Genomic DNA, 21,488 nt, shown 5'->3' with positions numbered 1-21,488 from the left:
TAACATTTCTTTGCCTTCTGAAAGAACATGTGTGAAGAGTGTTTCTCGTGTCCTAGGCTAACCCTCTCTTGACAGTCCAGCCAGTGTACTTCCCCCTAAGAGGAAAATGCTTTGGCTTAGTGTCTCGTGATTTCAGTTTCTAGGCAAAGTGTGGGAACAGACAAACCGAGCATGTGGCCTGTGATCGGCTCCATTCCCATGCAGCTCAGGCAAGCGTTCATTCCCTGGGCATGAATTTCAATCCTTCTGCTGCATAGTTAGCTGCATAGACAATCACTAGAGGCCAGGAAACCTGCCTTATCAGTATTTTCTTCTAATAGGCATGTTTCATGTAGACTACAGCAGCTATGGGGGAAACACCCTCACTGATGGGCAGTTTAGTCTACACGGGAGGTGCTGGGTTTTCAGAGAAGAGCCTTGGAAAGTGTTCTCACATCTGCCTTGCTTCTGTTGGAAACAGGATGCGACTGAAGAGAAACGGGAAGGGCCGCTCTGGTTATCTCCACTCCACTCTTTCCCCACACATTACCTGGAGAAATTGCTATAAACACACACGGGAACAGTATGTACTTGGGACAGGAGAAAACAGGAGAACATTAAACAGGGACGGAAGGGACAGAAGCTTCCTCCTCATGCCTGAAGAGTAGGTTTTGTAGAATTCTACCCACTTCCACAGAGAGAGAAAAAATGCAAAAACACACCACAGCAACTACAAGGGACAGGTGTTTTCCTCTAGTGAGAATTTCTTAAAATGGTCTAAATTTGACCTTTATACTTATTCCAGACATACTTTAAGTTGTCTGTTGATTTCCATTTCTCTAACTTGAGCCCAAGCAGTTAAATTCAGACATGCAGACACTTTGCGTCTCCCTGTGTTGTTAAAAGGATCTGAGCTTAGTAGGGAACACAACCTGGTTTGTTGATGTCTGCAGTTCATTCTGAGGAAACTGCTCTTTCCGCAAGTAAGTGGTCACTTACAAATATATCATAGTTTGTAACTCAGGACTGTGATTCCATAAACTAACATCTCTTAAATGCTTTCTTTAGCACAAAAATCTCATTTACTTTTTTTACAAAAGCTTTTTATTCACATACAGGTGCATGAACCTGAATATGTTTATATATATGTACAACGTACATGCTGGAGCCTAAGGGAACCAGAAGAGGGAGTCAGGACCATGGAACTGGATTACAGATGGTTGTGAGCCGTCGTAAGGGTCCTGGGAAGCAAACCCGGGCAGTAAGAGCAGTAAGTGCCCATAACTGCTGAGCCATCTCTCCAGACCCTTGCTTGCGTTTAAAGTTTGAAGCCTAGACACATATGTGTGAAGTGAGTATTGTCACTTACTGTAAGGCAAAACAAATGTAAATACATATATTGTGACCCCCCCCCCAAACAGTGTTTTTTTTAAACCGTCATTTTAGCTAAACAATAAACTACCACCTTCTGCAGGCAATTTCCTGTTCCAACCCAGGAGGACACTAACACATCAATTTAGTTCTTGAAACCAAGGGCCTGTTTGTTGTACAGATTCAGCTAATAGTAAGGGCACTGAGGGTTCTGCCCATATGTGCCACATAGTAAAACCAACACTCAATCTAGATTAACATTCTGTCACCAGATCACAGAGTAAGTCAAAAGAGTGGAACAGTGGAAGCCTATAAACATCCCCCTGCCACACACCCCACACATACACACACACACACACACACACACACACACACACACACACACACAGACACATACACAAACACATGCACACACACAGACACGTACGAAAACACATGCACACACACAGACACACATACAAACACCATACAAACACACATACACACACACACAAACACGCGCGCACACACAGACACACACACGCACACACACAAACACATGCACACGTACAGACACACACACGCACGCACACACAGACACACACAGACACACACACATTCCGATGATGATGTCAGATGAACTAAAGTTCTGAGTCTCTCATCTTGAAGGCTAGGTTTATCTCACCTGCTTCTTTCTCTTGGCTGGTTAAGTTGGTAAGTTCACTCTTTTTCTGGGCACTAAGACTCCAAATCCTACTTAACCTCATCTTCCCCTGATTAGTGAAAAATAGATGTATACATGATCTATTAACACATAGAGACCTGAAAACCCAGAAGATGCCCTGAATTATGCTGGCTGGTTTTCCTCCATCAGCGTGAAGCAGGCTCAAGAAACACCTCCACAGGGTAGCCCCCCCCCCCCCCAGCTGGAAACATCCTCTCTGCGCTATCATGGGCCATCCACCTCCGTCCTGTGAGAATGCCCTTCCCTGAGACCTCTTCTGGAAGGGTCCCAACGCTGGCTGCCAGAACGTGAAAGATACGAGAACACCCACGGTGACTGTCACCGGAAATCTTCAGTGCCATGCATATGAAGCAGGCACACACCACGCTGCTGCCGAGTGGCTTCAACTGTAGCTGGTAGGAATGGCACTGAATTTTCATGAGCCCGAACCACTTCAGTGCAAATCAAACCCTCAAGTGTCAGCCGCTGAAGCCAAGGCAGCTCCACACGCAAGGCTTTGGGAGGCAATCGAAAGGGCAAGCTGTTCATGCTTACCTTCCAAACCTAACACAGCACCGCATGGCCAGCATTTTCTCAGCACCCATTTGTGTGCCTACTCGTACCCGTTTTTTTGTCTCTTGCTCAGGTGATAGCCCTTACCCTCAATTTCCAAATTCTTCCTCTCCATCCTCTTTCTTCCCAGTGCTGCTTTGCAAAGTGACAGCCCCTCGGAGGCTTCAGGCTAAACTACAGACACATTCATTATGGTAGGCTAGTGGCCACTGAGCAATCTGTCACCGCCTTCCTCCAGGAAGTCCAGGCACGCCAACATGGCTCCCACGTGAATGAACGTGTCGGCTCTTTTGCAGAGAGAGAGAGGAGCTAACAGATGTGGGTGCTGAGCTGTGCGGCAGGATGCACTGCTGGGCCTCACAACGAGGCGGACATTTTTAGAAGGGCAGCGGCGATCCTTTTATCTTGTTCCCTCGTTCAGTCAACAGACACCATTGAATAAATTGCCTGTGTACCAGGCTCCGCACTGGATGGCGAGAATACAGAGAGGAGTGAGGCACGATTCCTGACTACACAAATCATCCAGTCCCCGTGGGGAAAAAGACTCCAGCAGACAGTGTGCCAAGTGCAAGGACGGCATGTGGAAGAGGGGAGGGCAGCAGGTGGGGAGAGGAGACTCTTAGGGCCAGTGGGGGTGGTGCAGGAAGCCAGAGAGAACACAGCATGAGCCCGCTGAGCTGACAAACCACGTGTAAAACGAAGCAGGCCTTGGGTGGAGACAGGCTTGAAAGGAATCCAGGGTCCCTGTGCATGGGGCTTACAATACTGCAGGGCAAGAGCGCTGGGCCACTCTAACTTACGTGTGTCTTATTTTAGCGGACTTTTCTAGACACAGCGTGCACGTTTCTTCTAACAGAGGGGCCACAGGATCTTCCTACCACTGCCTCTCTGCTGAGACCACTCCACTCCTCACTCTGAGTCTCCTGCCTGACTTCACCCTCAAAGCCCATCTCACGCTGTGAATGGCCCATTGCTAACCCTAATTAAGTCAGAGAAGAAAATCGGAAAGTCCAGATCAGAAGTAACTAATAAGAGTTTTAAGGGTGAGAGAGAAGGCAACTTCAGAACAATGGAGAAAGACCTTTGGGCTGACCGGACATTGGAGAGAAGGTAGGAAAATCTGTTTTCGGTAATAAATAAAAACCCACTCAAGCACTCTTAAGATATGAAACTAAAACTATGAAATTAATTGAGGACATAACACTGTCGGTAACCTGGGGGATTGAGGCCTTTTTTGGGCTTTTTAAAGAGTCTCAGAAAATGTTGATGGATCACATTTTCCACCAAGTGGACATATTCTGAGTCATAAAAACTCACCACAGAAAAGTTAGAAGGAAGTTACCGACTGGGAGAAAATTCTAGAATATGTGACAGACAAATGCTTAACAACTATGAAACATAAAACAAAGACACAATAAAAACTCCCGATAAACAAGAACAAAAAAAACCCTTATGAGTTAAGACAAAAATCCAAAAGAAAAATAGGAAAATATACATAAACAAAAAGGCAATTTATAAGAAACAAGGACCAGAAAGAGTGCGAGAGTTTTCTGGCCAGGACTGATTGAATAAATCACCATTCAACTTAAAGGGATCAAAGCCCCTTGAAAACATTAACTTTGACTTTTCTTGTTGCCAAAATAAAGAGGAGGGCAATGACTGCTAACTGCACTCAGAATGAGGGAAGGACATTCCCCACAGGGCAGGTAGGTTAACTGTTTGGATGAGCTGTGGGGAAGGGCATGACTGGAGGCCCCATAACCTTCCTCTAGACCTCTTGACATTTATCAGATCAGGTAAGCCCCTTGACCAACTGGCAAACATTAATGAACGCAAATGCAACAAAACAACAAAAAAGCAAAGTAATAGAAACATTTCATTTTCAGAATAATATTAATGATTCTTGCTCAGACTATATCTCCTCCTCCAATTCCCCTCCTATGGGGAAGGGCATAGTTCCAGAACTTTCCTTCCCTGCCAGCTGTCTCTAGGAGAAGTTGCAATTGGTTCCAAGGCAGGAAGGCAATGAACCTGGGACCATGATCCTGGCATGGAGGCCTGTGCACAAATGACATCACATGTCACATCAACAGGACAGCAGACCTTCCGGCAATGAGATCAACAGGACTACGTGACTGGGAACTAAACCTGTAAGCAACAAGGAGCCCTCCAATACAGGCACTACCGCGACTCAACACGAGATCAACATGTGGCCCCATCACAACTACCCGGTACTTTTGCAGACGACTCTGGTCAAATTATTGCTGCATGAAAATGAACGCCACCACCAAGTTTAGGAGCTGAAGGGCCACAAGGGAAATGAGGACATTACCTACAAAGACCCCGTGGGTGGTCACAGCTAGTGTCTCTAAACACCAGCCTGACAGCTTCCCTGATTTTCCCCAAGGCTGAGGATTAAAGAGACTCAGGATGCTCTCAGATTGTCCTCAGGTTATTTATTTGAAGAAAGCGCTTTCTCCCTTAGCTGTATCATGCTGAACATATGCATGAACCAGCTTATATGTGGCTCCTCTCCATCCCCAGAGAGCATGGCTAACAGATTAAAACTCTGCTCCCAATCTCCTACGGTACCTGGGTTCTTAAGCTTCACACAGCCCCACCTTGCAAGGAGGGGGTGCACAATCTCACAAATTAGTATGCTATTTTTTTTTGAAACCAGTTTACATAAAAAATGATCAGGTGGTGAGCATCCCACTGCACGTTTGTGGGACTATAAAAAGAGTCTCTTGAACGAGTATCACATTACACTGAGACTCTTCAAGTAAGCACACAATGCATGTGTTTGCGCCTATGAATGGGACGCATATTTTCTGCTGTGTGAAATCCAGACTGCCGAGGAGAACGGATCGCACGCCTCGCGACAGAATCTAATTGCAGACAAATTTAGTACTGCATGGTTGCACCTGTTCCAAGGCTTCTGCCACAGATGTCAGGCCCTCGAAGCCCCTGTGCGAGCCGGGTTATAAACACTTCAAGCTGCAAAGCCCTCTGGTGTCCTTTTCCCTACCCCTCAATCCTCCCTAAGAGACCTCTTCAGAGAGAGGGCTGGGGCCGTTCTAACAAGCTTATTACCTGTGTCACATGGAGCAAAGGTGGCCTGGGACAATAGCTCAGCTTTCAGGCAGGAAGGTCGGCTGGAGGGATTTTGCTGTTCAAATCTGCATTTCTGTTCTGCTAGGAGGAATTACTATCTGAAAAGAACCTGCTGCGGCTATATCCCGGTAAAGGATTAAAAAAAAAAAAAAAAAAAAAAGAAAACCCGATCCTCTTGCTAATTTGATACGACAATCTTGATTTTAACAGAAGCGCCATGCATGGCATTCTCCGCATGCCGGCTCAGCGTTTCTGGGAGCAGCTACACCTGGTCTCCCTATGCAGAAGCACAATGCGCTTGCTTCATAAAAGTGACTTCCATTTGGGGGCTCCCTGCTGCCATTCTTATGTTAGATGGATCTGAGAGAATCTTTTCCTGGCTAAGACTGCAGCTGCCTGGGCTTACACCCCAAATGAAGCACAGTTCATTAAAGAAACACCCAAACATTGGGAGTTAACTTTAATATCTACCGATCTTGAAAACGAACCCAGATACCATTAACTTTTGGAGAAAATACATTAAGGGTTTAAAGAACCGGCTCTTTGATCTTCTTCAGAAGGTATCTTTAGTGAGTTGGGGGGTATCACTTTGGGTAAGACCAGGGCTTCTCAGCAGGGGCACAGCACCCCATGGAGCTGGGCGGTTCTGTTTGCTCATGGGACCTATTCTGCTCATAGGCTTCGGAGCAGCATCCTTGGCTATACAGTGACAGTGCTCTCTATAGATCCCAGTTATGAGAAACAAACTTATCTTAGAATGGGCCGCATGGATTTTTTGCGGTGGCAGGAGCCGAACATCCATATACATAAAATCAAAATGGAAACTTACCCTGCACAGAATATACTTCGTAATTTCCATGTATTTTGCCTGTAGGAGAAGGAGTGTATCAGCGATCAAAGGTGTTTGTACACAAGTCAATGGTTACTAAACTGTCAGAAAGTTATTTTCAAATGACTAGAGATTTCAAATTGCATTTAAGGGAATGTCAATTATTGCACTTATTGAAAAAATTGTGGTTGTTATTATTAGTGTGTGCTACAGCGCATGTGTAGAGGTCGGAGGGGACACCCGAGCTGGTTCTCTGCTTCCACTGTAGGGTCCAGAGGCTTAGGCTCAAGCTGTCAGGCTTGCAAGGCACGTGCTTTCCATCTATGGTGCTGTCTTGCCAGCCACAGATAAATTTTTAAAAGCTTCATTTATTTTGCTTTATGTATACGAGTGGCCTGCATGTGTTTATACTGATGCCAGCAGGGGGCATTGGGTCCTCTGGAAATGGCATTATGAATGGTTGTGAGGCATCGCGTAGATGCTAGGAATCGACCTAGTCTTGTAAAGCGACCATTGCACTCAACTGCTGAGCCACTGCTCCAGCCCACCAAAAGTCATTTTTTGAGGTTGGAAACAGAGACGAGAGAGAGAGAGAGAGAGAGAGAGAGAGAGAGAGAGAGAGAGAGAGAGAGAGCGAGCAAAAAGTCTTTGGGTTACAAAAACTCTATGTTAGGAAATGGGAATTTAGCACTTGACATAGATTGCTCCGAGGACAGAACAGAATATTAACAAAAATAGTTGCCGTCATTACTATGAGCTTTCTGAGTTCTAGGTACCATGCCAAGCATTTAACAGACAAGTGTTTATTCAAGACTTGCAAGTTGGCTTGATAGTAAAGAAAAGATTCTCTCTGGTTTACAGAAGAGAGAACTGGTGCTTAAAAGAGCTCGCCACTGTAATTGCATAAACATGGTTTAATGCCTTTGGGAGTGTCCTTAAATTCTTAAGCATTTAATATAGTAAAATATATACAAATTTGCGTATGATTTTATAGATTGATTTCCTACTTTACACTGACAGTAAAGGGCAATTAACTGGTCCCTATATGTTATATACATGGTACATTATATGTGGTATAGATGTGCGTGCATGTGCGCTCATGCATATGTGTGTGTGTGTGTGTGTGTGTAGGTGTGTGTGCATGTGTGCGTGCATGTTGATTAAAAAAAAGAGGAGAGAAATGCCACTTTGGAAACCTGGCTGATTTAACTTTGCAATACTGGCATTTCCCGTCAATTAGAAGAATCTGTGAAAGCGTGGAGCAATGTAAAGGCAGTGTGCGTGCGTGCGTGCCTGTGTGCATGTACATGCATGCATGCACGTGTATATGTGTGTTTGATAAAACAAAGAGGTGAGAAATGACACTTTGGAAACCTGACTGACTTCACGTTGCAGAACTGGCATTTCCAGGCTCTTAGAAGAATCTGAAAGAGGGGAGCCATGAAAAGGCAGCTCTGGCCAGTTTTCTCCTATGTGGTTTAGTTATGAAAATTCTTGTTTTTGGAAACAGAGAAGTATGTAAAACACATCCCCACAAAAAGTAAATTTTCAAGGAAAGAGCATTAACGGGAGAATTCATCATCTCTAACAGCCAGGCTTATTTCCAGGGTCTTGCACAGGCCAACTTTCTTAAAATGCTTCTCTGATGGAGGTGCTAAGGCAAATAGCAATGTTTTCACATTGCAATAAGAAAGCACAATGAAATAATTAGATAATTAGTGCATCTGCAGTGACTGGGGACTTTTCATAACGCTTCCCAGACAAGTAGACGAAAGGAAAACTGAAAACAGTGCATTTCTGGCCATTTGAGCTCATGCATAGTGTGGGAGGTCCTTCTGTCTATGTATTGCTTTTATTGGTTAATGAATAAAGAAACTGGCTTGGCCTGATTGGGCAGAACTTAGGCAGGCGGGGAAAACTAAACTGAATGCTGGGAGAAAGGATGCAGAGTTTTAGGGAGAAGCCATGTAGTCCCTTTGGACACAGACACTGGAACTTTACCCGGTAAGCCACAGCCACGTGGAAATACACAAATTACAAGAAATAGGTTAAATTAAGATATAAGAGTTAGCCAACAAGAAGCTAGAGCTAATGGGTCAAGCAGTGATTTAAATAATATGGTTTCTGTGTGATTATTTCAGGGCTAAGCGGCTGGGAAGCAACACGTGGCCTCCTTACAACACATGCATGCTTGAATTCTGAGAGAGTTCACAAACACTCTCTCAATGAACTTCAAAACTGTACGGATTACCCATTACACTTTCTTAATCCCATGGAAATGTATTGAGGAGAATCAGGAGAGCCAAACAAAGCAGCTGCTGTGGCCATCAGGGTGGGAAATGGCCCCACTCTTTCTAGCACAGGAGGGGCCACCATCCATAACAACTATCTCACTTTTTCAGGCTAAACAAGATAGGAAATTGCTTCTTTCCAGGCTAGTCACAAAGTCAGTGGTAATCAACTCCTGGAAAGCAAACTTGACCTATGACTTTGAACACATCTGTATGTGCGTGACACATGCATCCTATGGCAAAATATCCTGACTCTAACTAGGATGGTAGTGGCTAAAAGGCCTCCTTTTACAAGGAATTCTTCCCACATCCACTCTAGCTGAGTTAGATGCTCCACAGTATTTCTCGTTGGTTGAGACCATGACAGGGAAAGCAATACCACCGCCTTTGCATCAAACAACATTGGTACAGTGTCTTCCCCAGCCCTGTGACTTCCCATCTGCATCCACGAGGACTGGCAGCACCTCACGTACATGCTTACCATAAGGATTCGAAGTTACACGTATAACCTGGTGCACAGACTCATGTGCAATAGTTGTTGATGGAGATTATCTGAATTCCATCCATTTGGCTGAAACAGTCCCCGTGTATCTATGTGAAGTCCTAGCAATGGCATACAAGCACCGTTTTCATTCTGTATTCACCGACTCACTCTTTTGTTCAGTTGCAAATGAAATCCTGCTCAGGTTATACTGCCGCAAAACCAGAAAATCTAGATCTGTGCTATAAAATAGGCATTTACTCCATCAGCAACGAGAAACGGAAGACCGTGTGCTCTCACAGGCTGCCCCAGGACCACAACGGCGCTAATATTTCCTTAGGCATTGTCTCCTTTCTTCTCCTTCCCATGTTCTGCCTGCTTGTTAGGTGTGCTGCTGGTGATGTTTCCCCAGGCAGCGTATGCTCTACAATGAGTATTATCAAATACTGTAATTACAACAGCTCAGCCAGGACACCAAGTACTGGTATCGCGGGCTCGCTTTAGAAATTGAAAATACATCTTCTTTGATGAGATTTAAGATAGTTAACTGATTTATCAGCAAGTATACGGAGAAGATGGGAGCTCTGCATTCTGATGCTTCAGCTGTTGATAGAGTTGAGTCTATATCTGCGGTATTCCAATCGGCCACTTGAGCGTCCACAAGCAAAATAAAATTAAAGCAAATATAACTACCACCTAATACAGCTCAATCAGTTTTCCACACCAACGAGGAAGGCAAGCCAGCATGTCTGCTTGCTGAGGCTACGCCACAGTTCCAAAGATATTTTCAATGAAGGCATTGTGGATTTCTCTGAAGCAGTAGGGTACAACATTGCAACAGCAATCAAACTGATGTGACTGAAATATAGGCTCCAGTATTACATCATTACCATGGTTTTCTTCCTCTCTAAGGCTCAGCAGTTCAAATACCCAGGAGTAGGCTTGGCTTCAGGGTCCATGTGAGAGGGGGATTCACGTCTGGAGTTCTTGAGTTCAGTCATCCTGACATCCCTAGGAGTAGCTCGGCCCTGCAGAAAGACCCGCTAAGTTCTGCATGTGTGTTACTCCCTCTCTTCACTAGTGCGATGCCATCCTTTTGGCCGATGGCTGTGGAAGAAGGGGTGGTGTTTCTCATCTCCCCATTGTCAGTCGAGAAAACTCTAGTCACAGCCATTTGATTGGCAGCAGGACCTCAGGCAGATTTCTATAAAAATTCAGACTGTTATGTGTGTAAAGTCCCCTCTACCTTAGAATTCCTATGACAGTACAATTTGAGTTGGTGGGGGAACGGCTGTCCCTTGCCTGGATTAAACACACACATGATTTGTAATCTGTAATTTTTGATTGGAGGGAATCAGTTATACTGCACGGTGCAGTCGTGATTGGCTAAGCTAAACAATAGCAGCAGAAGCATGACCGCCAGGGGTTCCATCCCAGGCAGTCAGACTTCCAGCAGCCTTCTCCACTGGGGAACACAACTGTGAAAGGGAGGCTGCACCGGCAGGCACCTCCTAAGCAGATGCAAAGCATTCAGCTTCTCTTTGCAGAGCAATTAAGATAATACGAGGGGAAGAGATTAAATATGTAGGGTTTTTTTTTTTTTTTTGTCCTCTGGAGCAGAAATTCTTTGGGGGATTGTTCAATGGTTAGAGGGGTAAGAAGTGGGGTGGGCAATGCAGAGGAAGGAGGGGAAGAGGGGCTGCTTCTCATCAACGGTCTCTGTATTCTTAACTCCTTTGCAGCAATCAGAGCGCGATTGGGTTTTCACACAATCTCCTCACACATCTTAAGCAAGAAGAGTAGATTCCGGATGGATGTCTCAAGGCCTGCCTCTGGATGCAGCTTCTGGTGAGGGGAGCTCGGGTCTTGGGAAAAGGAATCACACCCTCTAGTCAAAAAGTCACTCACTCAACCCCAGCGACTCATCTGCCCAGCTTCCCGGGCTCCTCTCACCGACCTCAGCCAGGTCTCCAGGAGCACGGAGGAGACTCTTCAGGTGGCAGAGAGTGAAAGCGCACACTTCTTTAAGAAGTTGGTCATGAAATCCACAGTAGGTAAGTTAAACTGATGTTTAATGATAAACAACTTCTCCACTACTTATTGGAACCATTCCCAGGACAGCAAACACACTCGTCTTATAAATGGAACATATATTCAGGGAATCTACTCTAAGCTCTATAATGTCTTGGGTGCATAATAATAGCATGACACTATAAGAGGCCTTTCCAAAGACATCAATGTTTGCCCTTTGTCTTCTGAGTCAATGAGCGGAAAAAATGAATTAATTACACCTTGAGTCCTTAAGAGTATACAGTCTCTCTTATGCCTTTGCACAACAAGACAGAAAGGAACTTTTAAGTGGTCTGTATGAGGACAACTAACATTAAGGGTATGGACTTTTAAGTTCCTGTTTATAATTTATGACAACAGAAAGAACTTTGGAACCTACCTCTTCCTCTCTCCTTGTCATCGTCACCTTCTCTCAATAGCTTGCCAACAGAATTATACCACTTAAATCCTAGGTCGGGGGCGCCATGAACACTGCAGTTAATCAAGGCACTGCTCCCCTCCTTGACTATGATGTGGTCAGTTTTGGCAACGATTACAGGCACAGAGCCCAAGACCACATCCGTGCCATTGAAAGTGCTGTTGGTGAGACTCTTAGCAGTTGCTAGAGTGGAGACTAGGATTAAGAAGGGCACAGAAGGTGGTAAGCACACAGTCGGATGGTTCTTCAGTAGGTCCATCTTCTTGGCTTGCTCTGTAAGGCAAGAGATGGTTTGCTGATGGACTCTTCTCTTAGACTGTACACTGTTCAGAGCAGGCCATGGGACGAACCTGTCCTGGATCCATGGAGTAAGTACTTGATCAAGAATCTGTTAAAAAAAAAAAACAAACACATGCACACAAATATTAACACTGATACATTAAATAAAACTTGTAAAGTAATAGCAATTTGCTAAGGTCTAAGGTATAAGCCTGTATCATTCTTAAATAAAACACATATTCTGGTGCTCCAATATTAATTTACATGACAGAAATCTTAACAGTATACAGTTATATGTCTGTATTAACACAGAAAGAACAAAATATTGATATAATTAATATAATTGATATAATCTTACTTTTTTGTTGTTGTTTTTGTCTTTTGGTTGTTGTTGAGACAGGATCTCACACAGCACAGTTTGGCTGCAAATTTGCTATGGAGCTGAAGATAGCCATGAACTCCCGACTCTCCTGCCTCTACCTCCTAAGTGTTGGGATCATAGACACGCACCACCATATCTGAATATTACAATATTTTTTAATTTACATTGCTTCTTAATTTTACGTTACTTCTCGATCTACACTTTTTCCACTTAGTATTACAAGATGCCTTCTGCCCCTCCCCCTGTCTTCATGATAACCTAAAGGTTCCTTCTTCCTTTGCAAAGCTCACGTCTTTCAGGGTACTTTGCTGGTCCCAGCTCGGACTCTGCAAGCATTAGGAAGGACTCCCCCCAGAAACAATCCACTGTTCTCTTAATTCCTCATTAGAGCTTCCACACCTCAGCCAGCCTCCCCATCCCAGAACTGACTGCACTCTCCGCCCCTCATCCGTGCCCCTGCTACCTGCTCACTAACAGCCACTCACAGAATTCCCTGGAGTCCATCTTCCTTTGCCTTCCCCAGGCTGAGTAACATCGTCAGGATGGGCAGGGTGACATGGCGGGCTCCTCCGTGTCTAAGGTCTAACTTGCTCTTTTAGCCTCCATTTCAGCCACTACTCTTCCAGCCACACCCAGTGTCCAAATTCTAAATTCTGGAGTTCTGAGTAATTTTTCGGGTTCTGGATAAACCACCGTTAGCTGCAGTCTCCCATGCTTGCGGTTGCTTTACGATTCTCACGGGGCTTCTCTGGCCCTTGTTTTTTTTCTCAGTCTCTCCACATAGATGACTTTTATGTTTTACTCATGTTTCATTGAGACCCAACCACACAGACCACAGTCTGCAATGTCTTCTCTGCTTGTCCTCCTGACAGGTTAATTCAGCACGTAGGTGACCATGATCAAGCCAACTCTTTGTCATCCTTATGTCTGCACCCAGGAGACAGACTGCTGGGAAGAATTGCTTGACTATATAATTACCATGATAATGAAGGAAAGATCTCTAACTCTTGCCAGGCAATGGTGATATCTGGCAATCTGTTTACCTGCTGCTCACTTGGTTCAGTATTCTCCTTCCTCCATAGGGCTTATGACATCATCAGCTTGAGAATCAAGTGTCTTAGCCCATTGATATTCTAATCTTAAGACCATGGAGACCATAATTACTTCAACCAGGGCTTGACTTCCTAAATCCCCGCTGTCCATTGTTCTGCCTTCTGGAAAGCATCTTGTATCTTATGCTCAGATCCTTACATGTTACATCCTGACTTACCATATTATCATTTTCTATATTTTACTTGCTCTTTCTTGAAGTAGCTCTTGTTAAAGACCACCAATCACCCCTTGTTCCCAAGTGGTTATCTTCCTCTACCCAAACAATTGTGGCAATTGGTATGATTAATGATTCTTTCTCCAAAGCTTCTTTCCATGATTTGCACATTTAGCTATTATTGGATGATGGGGGAAGGACATTGGTTAATTATAATAAAGAAACTGCCTCGGCCCTCATAGGACAGAAAATTAGGTAGGCGGAGTAGACAGAAGAGAATTCTGGGAGAAAGAAGCTTAGCGAGAGAGTCACCATGATTCTCCCGCTCCAGACAGATGCAGGTTAAGATCCTCCCTGGTAAGCCAGCTTGTGGGCTACACAGAATATTAGAAATGGGTTAGAACAATATGTAAGAGCTAGCCAATAAGAAGCTGGAACTAGCCGGGCCAGGCAGTGTTTGAAAGAATACAGTTTCCGTGTAATTATTTCTGGGCATAACCTAGCCATGAGGGCGGCCGGGTGCCGGGGACGCAGCCCTGCCGCTCCTAATTCAACAATTGGATGCTTTAATTTTTTTTTTTGAGATGGAGCCTTACTACATATCCCAGAATGGCTCTGAACTCTCAGTCCTACTTCTGCATGCCCAGTGCTTGAACTACAGACATGAGCTACCACCCGACACCACTGTCATGCTCTTCTCGCTTCTTAAAATCTAGTTAGTTCCTAGGGTTCATTGCTAGCATCCCCCCTTTCTCTTTTCTTTAATGAACAGCCATTTCTATACTTTCACCTAATGCTTTTATTCCTGCCCAAACGCTACTGTGTCCAAGGTCATTTCTTTAGTCCCCTTTCCTGAGTTTCTGGTCAGTGTGGTCAACTTCCTACTAGATATCTTTGGCTGGATATTCTGTAGACACTTCAGATTAACATTACAGAAGCAAACACATCCTTATACTTAAAATATGCATGATTTCTTGGATCCATTAAAGCTGTTCAGGGCCCCGTCATCTGTGAAGGTCTGAATGTGAATTCTCATTTCCAAGAGTGCAAGTAGATACATACTATTGGTTTCACTTCAAGAACCACCGTGATAGCTGGGCGGTGGTGCCTTTAATCCCAGTACTTGGGAGGCAGAGGCAGGTGGATCTCTGTGAGTTCAAGGCCAGTCTAGTCAACAGAGTAGTTCTAGGACAGTCAAGGCTGTACAGAGAGACCCTGCCTCAAAAAATAGATAAATAAAAAGAACCACAAAACCACAGCGACTGTCCCAGCAAGATATTCCCAATGGTGCAACAGCGGCATTTGCAACTTAGAAGTATCAAACAGGTGTCTAATTTGAATTAAGGCCTACTCATTATGATCAAACTTACACCTGGTACTGCATACCTACCACCTCACATGGCTGGAGATGTCACAGACCCTAGTGGACCATCTACTACTGCCATTATCCTAAATCACTGTAACTTTTAACTATATTCTAAAGACTTACACCCAACGATAAGTGGAACTCCGACTCCTCAACAAAGAAGCTTCTTTTGTCAGCAGACTGAGGCTCCTATAGAGATCCACTAGCTGGTAAAAATGCACAAAACAAGCCATCCGCCCCCAATCTGCCTATGTATACCACAATTGCTAAACCAAAGGCTCCAGGAACATGGTGGAAGAAGGGGTGGAAAGATTATGTGATCCAGAGAACCAGGATGCATAATGTGAGATGGTGTCTTCCTGATATGCCAGGGAAGCTACACCCACAAAATCTCAACAACACGGTTGCCTAAACAAGGCCTACAAGATGATCCCACCAGTAGACATGACAATAAGGATGAAGGAAATTTCATGAGGCCCCACCCCTAGATGAAGAACTACATCAATCAATAGCTGTTGAGAGAGGCAGAACTTGTTCTCTCCAGGGACTAATTCCCTGATTGGTTATCTAGTCCCCAGTGGTTGGCCCTAAACATACGGGCTTAAAGCAATACTCAATGGAGTCAAGATATTGTTGAAGGTTATCTAGTCCCCAGTGGTTGGCTCTAAACACATGCATATACAACAACACTCAATAGATTCAGTAGATTGTTTACAAGTAGGTAGCAATAATAATTCTAGAAGAAGAGGCAGCGAATCTGAGAGCAGTTCACTGTGAGAGGGTTTGATGGGGGGGAGAGATGTAAATGATGAAAACACAGTATACTGCCATGTGAAATTCTCAAGAAAAAGATTGAAAACTTAAAAATGGGAGTGGCCATGTTCAAGTGGGCGGGTTCCATATCCAAGACTATATAACAGCACAAATTGAACTTGATGGTTTTTAAGAAAAAAAATGAGAATAAAGTTGAGTGGGCAGGAAAGGCAGGCATCTGGGAGGGGTTGGGGAGTGATGGAGGAAGGTCATTGGTTAATTAATAAAGAAACTGCTTGGCCTGATAGGTTAGAACATAGGAGTAAACAGAATAGAATGCTGGGAAGAAGGGAAGTGAGGCAGACACCATGCTGTTCCTCTCCAGAGCAGACACGATGAAGCAAGCCACCAGGTCAGACATGCTGAATCTATCCCGGTAAGACTGGTGCTACACAGATTACTAAATATGGGTTAGGCAAGTTAAGTCACCACCTCGTGGTGCTACACACATTAATAGAAATGGGCCAAGCAGTGTTTATATGAATACAGTTTGTGTGTTATTATTTTGGGGCATAAGCTAGCCAGGCGGCTGGGAGCTGGGCGGCAGGAACGCAGCCCGCTGCTTCCTTCAACAGGGGAGGGAAAATATGAACAAAACATATTACATGAAAATTTCAAAGAACTAATAAGAATAAATAAATTGATTAAAAAACAAAAAATGCAAGTAAATATATTGGCCATATCTTGTTCATCCTTGCCACTTCTCACCGAGCGGCACTGAGAATAAACTCCAACTTCACTATCATCTCGTCAGAAGTAGTGTAGCAGTCTTCTTCGTGACCCACCTGAGTTCATTCTGTAGCTCCCTGTCCAGTCTCTACAGCCTTCCCTAGAGAACAGTTTCCATAGCCCAATCACTCAGCGGCTTTTCCTTGACATGTTTCTCTTCTCCCCATGCCACTAAATCTCAATTTCTAGCCCTTTTACACATTCAAAAATATTTTTTGAACATGTGCTATCGACAGACTCCACTCTTAGTGTTGGAAATACGGAAGTAGACCACAAAGGTGGCTTCTGATAAGTGGGGCTTACAGTCTCGCGGGGGAAAACAGAAAACGAGTAAGCACATGTGAAAATGTGAATGCATGGCACATGTTTAGAAAAACACACTGTGATGGGCCTGGTCCTGAGTTAGGCAATTAGGGAGGACTTCACTGAAAAAGTGACCCCTGAGCCAGGGCCATCAATGCCAAGGTCCAGGGAAGAAAACTCTGCTTAAAGGCAACAGCAAAGGCAGGGGCTCCTGGACGAGGAATCAACATAGGAGTGGACTCTGCAGGATGGCAGAGGGTAAGGAAGGCCACGACCGCTGATGGGCTCTGCAGGTCAGAATGAGGAGCCTGCAGCCTAGTTAATGTTCACAGCGAACACTATGCAAAGGAAATGAAAACAATTCAGCTCGCTGTAGTGTAATTCACACACATTAATCCTTCCCCACTTGAGGTTTATACTTGATGCGTCTATGCAACTGTCACAATAAATAAGATTAAAATGCTTTTTCTACCCACAGTTCCTTATTACCTTTCCCAGTTTTAGCATTCTATGATCCAGTCTAGTGTTTCTGAGCACAGCTCCACTGGGTTAAGGGTCATCTCCCCATACAATATCCAGTTGTTTTAGCAATATCTGTAAAACTAGGCTAGTTTCCCTGCAATGGACTGATGCCTTGTCTTCCTGTCAAAGGCTGTCATATGTGGGTGGGTCTATCTCAAAGCTTCTTATTCTGCTCCACTGATGTTGAGATCTTATCCTTATGTCTATACCGTACTGACAATACCATCTTCCCCCTTCATCTGCAGTGCCTACTACGCCTCTGACACATAGGACGCTCAGCAGATTTGCCTGGGGAATGAATGGAGGGCAGGGATTATGACACTAGTCTCAGACACAATCAACCCAAAGAGTTGTCATCAGGCCACGTCTTCTCCCCAGAAGACAGAAAAGAGCTTCCTCCACAGTTTTTTTGAGATTCTTGGGTCTTCCTTTTCTCAGCACAACAGGCACACCCCCAACCAGCCCAAACCTTTTATGGCCAAGGCAGATAGCACATGCTGCGAAGCATGATAGGCCTTGTTGGGACTCTAGAAATGGCCTTCATCACTTGGCTGAACTTGCGGTTTCCTTTCCTCAGGGTGCTTTTACGTTGACGTGTTCATCACAGAACAGTGGTTAGAAGCAAGGCTTCAGCTAGGAGCAGGGCTTCAGGTTGCAGACAGGATAGGGTAGGGCCCTGTTTCTATCTACTTTTATTGGCTGTGTAGTTTTGGGGACAAGTACTTACTCAGCACAAGGGAACTTTAAGTACGCTGAGCGCTTGCACATAGCGTGACTTGATAAACAAGAAGGACTGGTCTGCATACAATGCCTTCTTTACTGCAGTCAGGCTTCTTAAGCCTCCTTTTAAGTTATGCTATGTAGAGAATGTAGCTTGGGAGCTTAATACCATACTGATTGTCACCCTGTGACCGGAAGCCACGGCAGTGGCTTCTAGTCCTGGGTCCTTTGGAGGCACCCCAGTCTGAGAACAGGAAGGCTACCTCTTTGGGTATCACCCTGGAGTGAACAGACAGAGAGAAAAAGCTGGATTCTCTCATTGTTTTACTTCCTGATGACTGGGTCAGAGTAATGCCCTTAGACCAAGGGCAAGACAATATGGGAGCCAGACTTAAAAAATACAAGGAGGAAACAAACCATAGCACTTTCACAACCAGCAAACCATTACAATTAGGGAGGAAACAATAAAAATGCATTAAAATTTTCATGTGCAAGCCAAGAGTTGTTTTCAAACAGAGGCTGGCCTTGCTGGCATCACACTCGCAAATGCACTGTCTGCGGTAGGGCACTGTTGCGCTGTCCTAATAGTCTCAGTAGGTACTGCGGCTTAATACATGGTGACTTCTGCATCTGGGTCCTCAGGGTCTCTGAGATGCTCCAACACAGTGACTTGCATTTTAATGCGGGAGTTTTAGCTAGCAAAGCTGACAAACCTCTTTTATTACTCCTGTCCTGGCTCACTGTAAGGTTACTAAGGGGCATATGATATAATTCAAAGACCACACGAAAGACTTTTACTCAAAGAAATAATCGTGAAAATAAATTTAGTCTGGTGAAAAAAAAAAGCACCAGCTTGATGGACAATAATTAATTAGTAAGCATTTTAGGGACCCTCTACTGCAAGCCATGCTCTTCCCCGCCCAGCTTCTTTACATTGCATCTATTAAGTGATGAACACACTGCCAGGGACGTAGGGGATGGACAGTACCATAAGCAAAATAATTCCGGGGCCATATATGCCATAGTCTAGCTGGAGAGAGAGAGCGAGCTGCTTAAGTGATATGGGCTCATGACTTAGTGGGCAGAGCGGGCACTGGCTAGCTGGACAGATACAACTAGGTCACGCTCGATGAATGCTTTCCAGAGCTCTGCCACCTCCCACCTTGTTCTTGTGGCATGTACCAGGCTTCTAGCGTCCCCAAGGCACCCACCCTGTGACCTCGTGGCATGTCCCAGATTTCTAGCGTCCCAATGGCACCCACCCTGTGCAAGGGACTCAAGGCATTCTTCCTATTGCATCATCCGGTTCTTTTCTCTTTCTCGTTAAAGGAAATGTCACACACAGACCTATAGGGTCGCCAAGGCACCAGGAATCACATTTATACACTTGCCTTGCGGAGCTACACTTCTGTGGGGTCCAATTGTTAATGAGCACATGACAATGCACGGCCCAGAGCGCAGACAATCTCACATGACTAAAGGTAAGAGGAATAACCTCCGACTGAATTTTTAAAATAAGAGCCTATCAGACCGGGATCTGACAGTAACATTAAAAGTTTAGTTAATAGCACTTTAACTTTGTAAAAGACAATTCAGGCAGCCAAGCGTAAATGTCAGTGCTGTAATCTCCAGCAGCTTAAAATGCAAGTCCTTCAAAATGCAAGAACAAAGAACACAGATTTCAAAGACTCGGCTTAACAAAAGCTACAATGGGCGAATTGTTAAGCTCCATGCGTTCACTCCTGGCCTTTGGGAAAACTTTCATAGGACACTTTATTTTCCATAAACAGGGAGAAAGAGAAAATGTGTGGCAAACGTCATATTCTTTCTTTAATTTGCTCTTTCCCTATTTCCCAATGCTTGTACTTGATCTGTAAGTGTTTAATAAGATGCTCTGTTGAACCCTGCTTCTCTCTTCTCTACCTATAGTCCGCAGGACTATAGCTAAAGTATTTATGGAGAAATACTTGGGAGAAAAGGGCCTCTTATTAAGAGTGTTTTAAACTATATGAATATACATTATTTTTTTTTTTCTTGGCAGTATTTTTGCTGGCACCTTTCCATCAGTGGGGACGAGTGAACTGTTTGGTTTCACAATGGGGTTTTGTCTCAGCTGTGTCGCCATTGTTTTCGCTGGTGCACAGGTGATGCGTGAACTTCAGAGATACCCTCTGCTTGAAGACACATGCCTGACAAGTTTGCACGCATGCACCGGAGAGGGGAATGGAAAGGCAGGTTTGTCCAGATGGCGAGGGCGGTGGTATGGAATGCTGAAGACATGGACACTCTCCTTGTTGACAAAGGTCACCCCGATCAGGACTCGGGGGCGGCTGATGCAGAGGTTTCTAGGAGACGGCGACACTGCCCAAAGAGAGAAGTAAGAGTCAGAGCCTGAACAAGAAGCAAAGGAGCAAGAAAGGAGTTGGCAAATTGGAAAGGGCACAGAGATTAGAACGCACAGGATTTAAAGACTAAGTGATTGCAGGTCAAAGTAATGGCTCACTCAACAGTGGTGTCTACAAAGACACTCTCTTAGGTCTATTGTTTGCCAAAACCGGTGCTGTCGGTAGAACACAGGTGTACACACAAATTATGGATTTCTACTAACACTCTCTGGGGTGGTGTTATCCACTGTCTGCTAGAAATGGCCCAGGAGAGTCTGTGGTAGTTCTGGCCTGGTTCCCTCATTTCTCCTTCTAGCTCCACTGGTTTCCTGGCTCTCATAGATGTTTCAAGGACAAGCAAGAGTGACACCATCCAAAGGGACAAAATTTCATATACCAAGATACATAGCTGCATATCTTCAGAAGAGATGAGGAGACTGTGATTGACCCCTACAAAGAGAAAGATGGGGTGGTGGGGACTCCAAACACTACGCATACACCTCGGACTTAATTTCTAGCTACTCACCGGGCAGAGCACAATGCATGTCCTGACTTATTGGACTGCGGCAAACAAGCACAATACACAAGTGAGAGCACCAACTTCAGAAGTTCCCCTCACTACTCCAGTAACCACACTGACATGCGGTCCTCCAAAGAACTTTACGCTTTGTTAATATTTTAACATAAAAGCTACATATTTTTCAAAAATGATCTGTTTGAAATCCTGGCTTTTCCAACTTCAAAATCAGCTATAGGACCCTATCTGCCACAAACATACTGTAATTTTTGATGGTATAATAATGCTAAGAAATCATTCATGGATTTTTATCATGTCTTCCTTACAAAGTCTGTTGTTCTGATTACAAATAAGTATGTTATAGGGGCTGGAGATAC

The 21,488-nt window shown here is 44.5% G+C and overlaps 1 protein-coding gene across 4 annotated transcripts in view; it reads right to left on the bottom strand.

Moving 5' to 3' along the window:
* Positions 1-21,488, bottom strand: part of Mfap3l (microfibril associated protein 3 like) — a 44,556-nt gene that overhangs the window by 6,837 nt on the left and 16,231 nt on the right. The window contains exons 2-3 of one of the 4 annotated variants that reach the window (XM_050161822.1): positions 11,791-12,217; positions 6,570-6,608 (exon numbers count right to left, since the gene is read on the bottom strand). The exons of 1 other annotated variant lie outside the window; for it this stretch is intronic. In XM_050161822.1, the coding sequence (XP_050017779.1) occupies positions 6,570-6,608; positions 11,791-12,088 (337 nt within the window). In that variant the 5' untranslated portion in view covers positions 12,089-12,217. Of the gene's footprint in view, positions 1-6,569; positions 6,609-11,790; positions 12,218-21,488 lie in introns of those variants that run through there. 2 more of the 4 variants (XM_050161824.1, XM_050161823.1) reach the window with 2 other exon arrangements.

Source organism: Alexandromys fortis, unplaced genomic scaffold (assembly GCF_014885135.2).
Source record: "Alexandromys fortis isolate MF-2015 unplaced genomic scaffold, M_Fortis_MF-2015_v1.1 scaffold_137, whole genome shotgun sequence".
Classification (NCBI taxonomy): Eukaryota; Metazoa; Chordata; class Mammalia; order Rodentia; family Cricetidae; genus Alexandromys; species Alexandromys fortis.
Note: the sequence above shows the minus strand (reverse complement) of the source record. Positions and strands in the feature narration are given on the sequence as shown.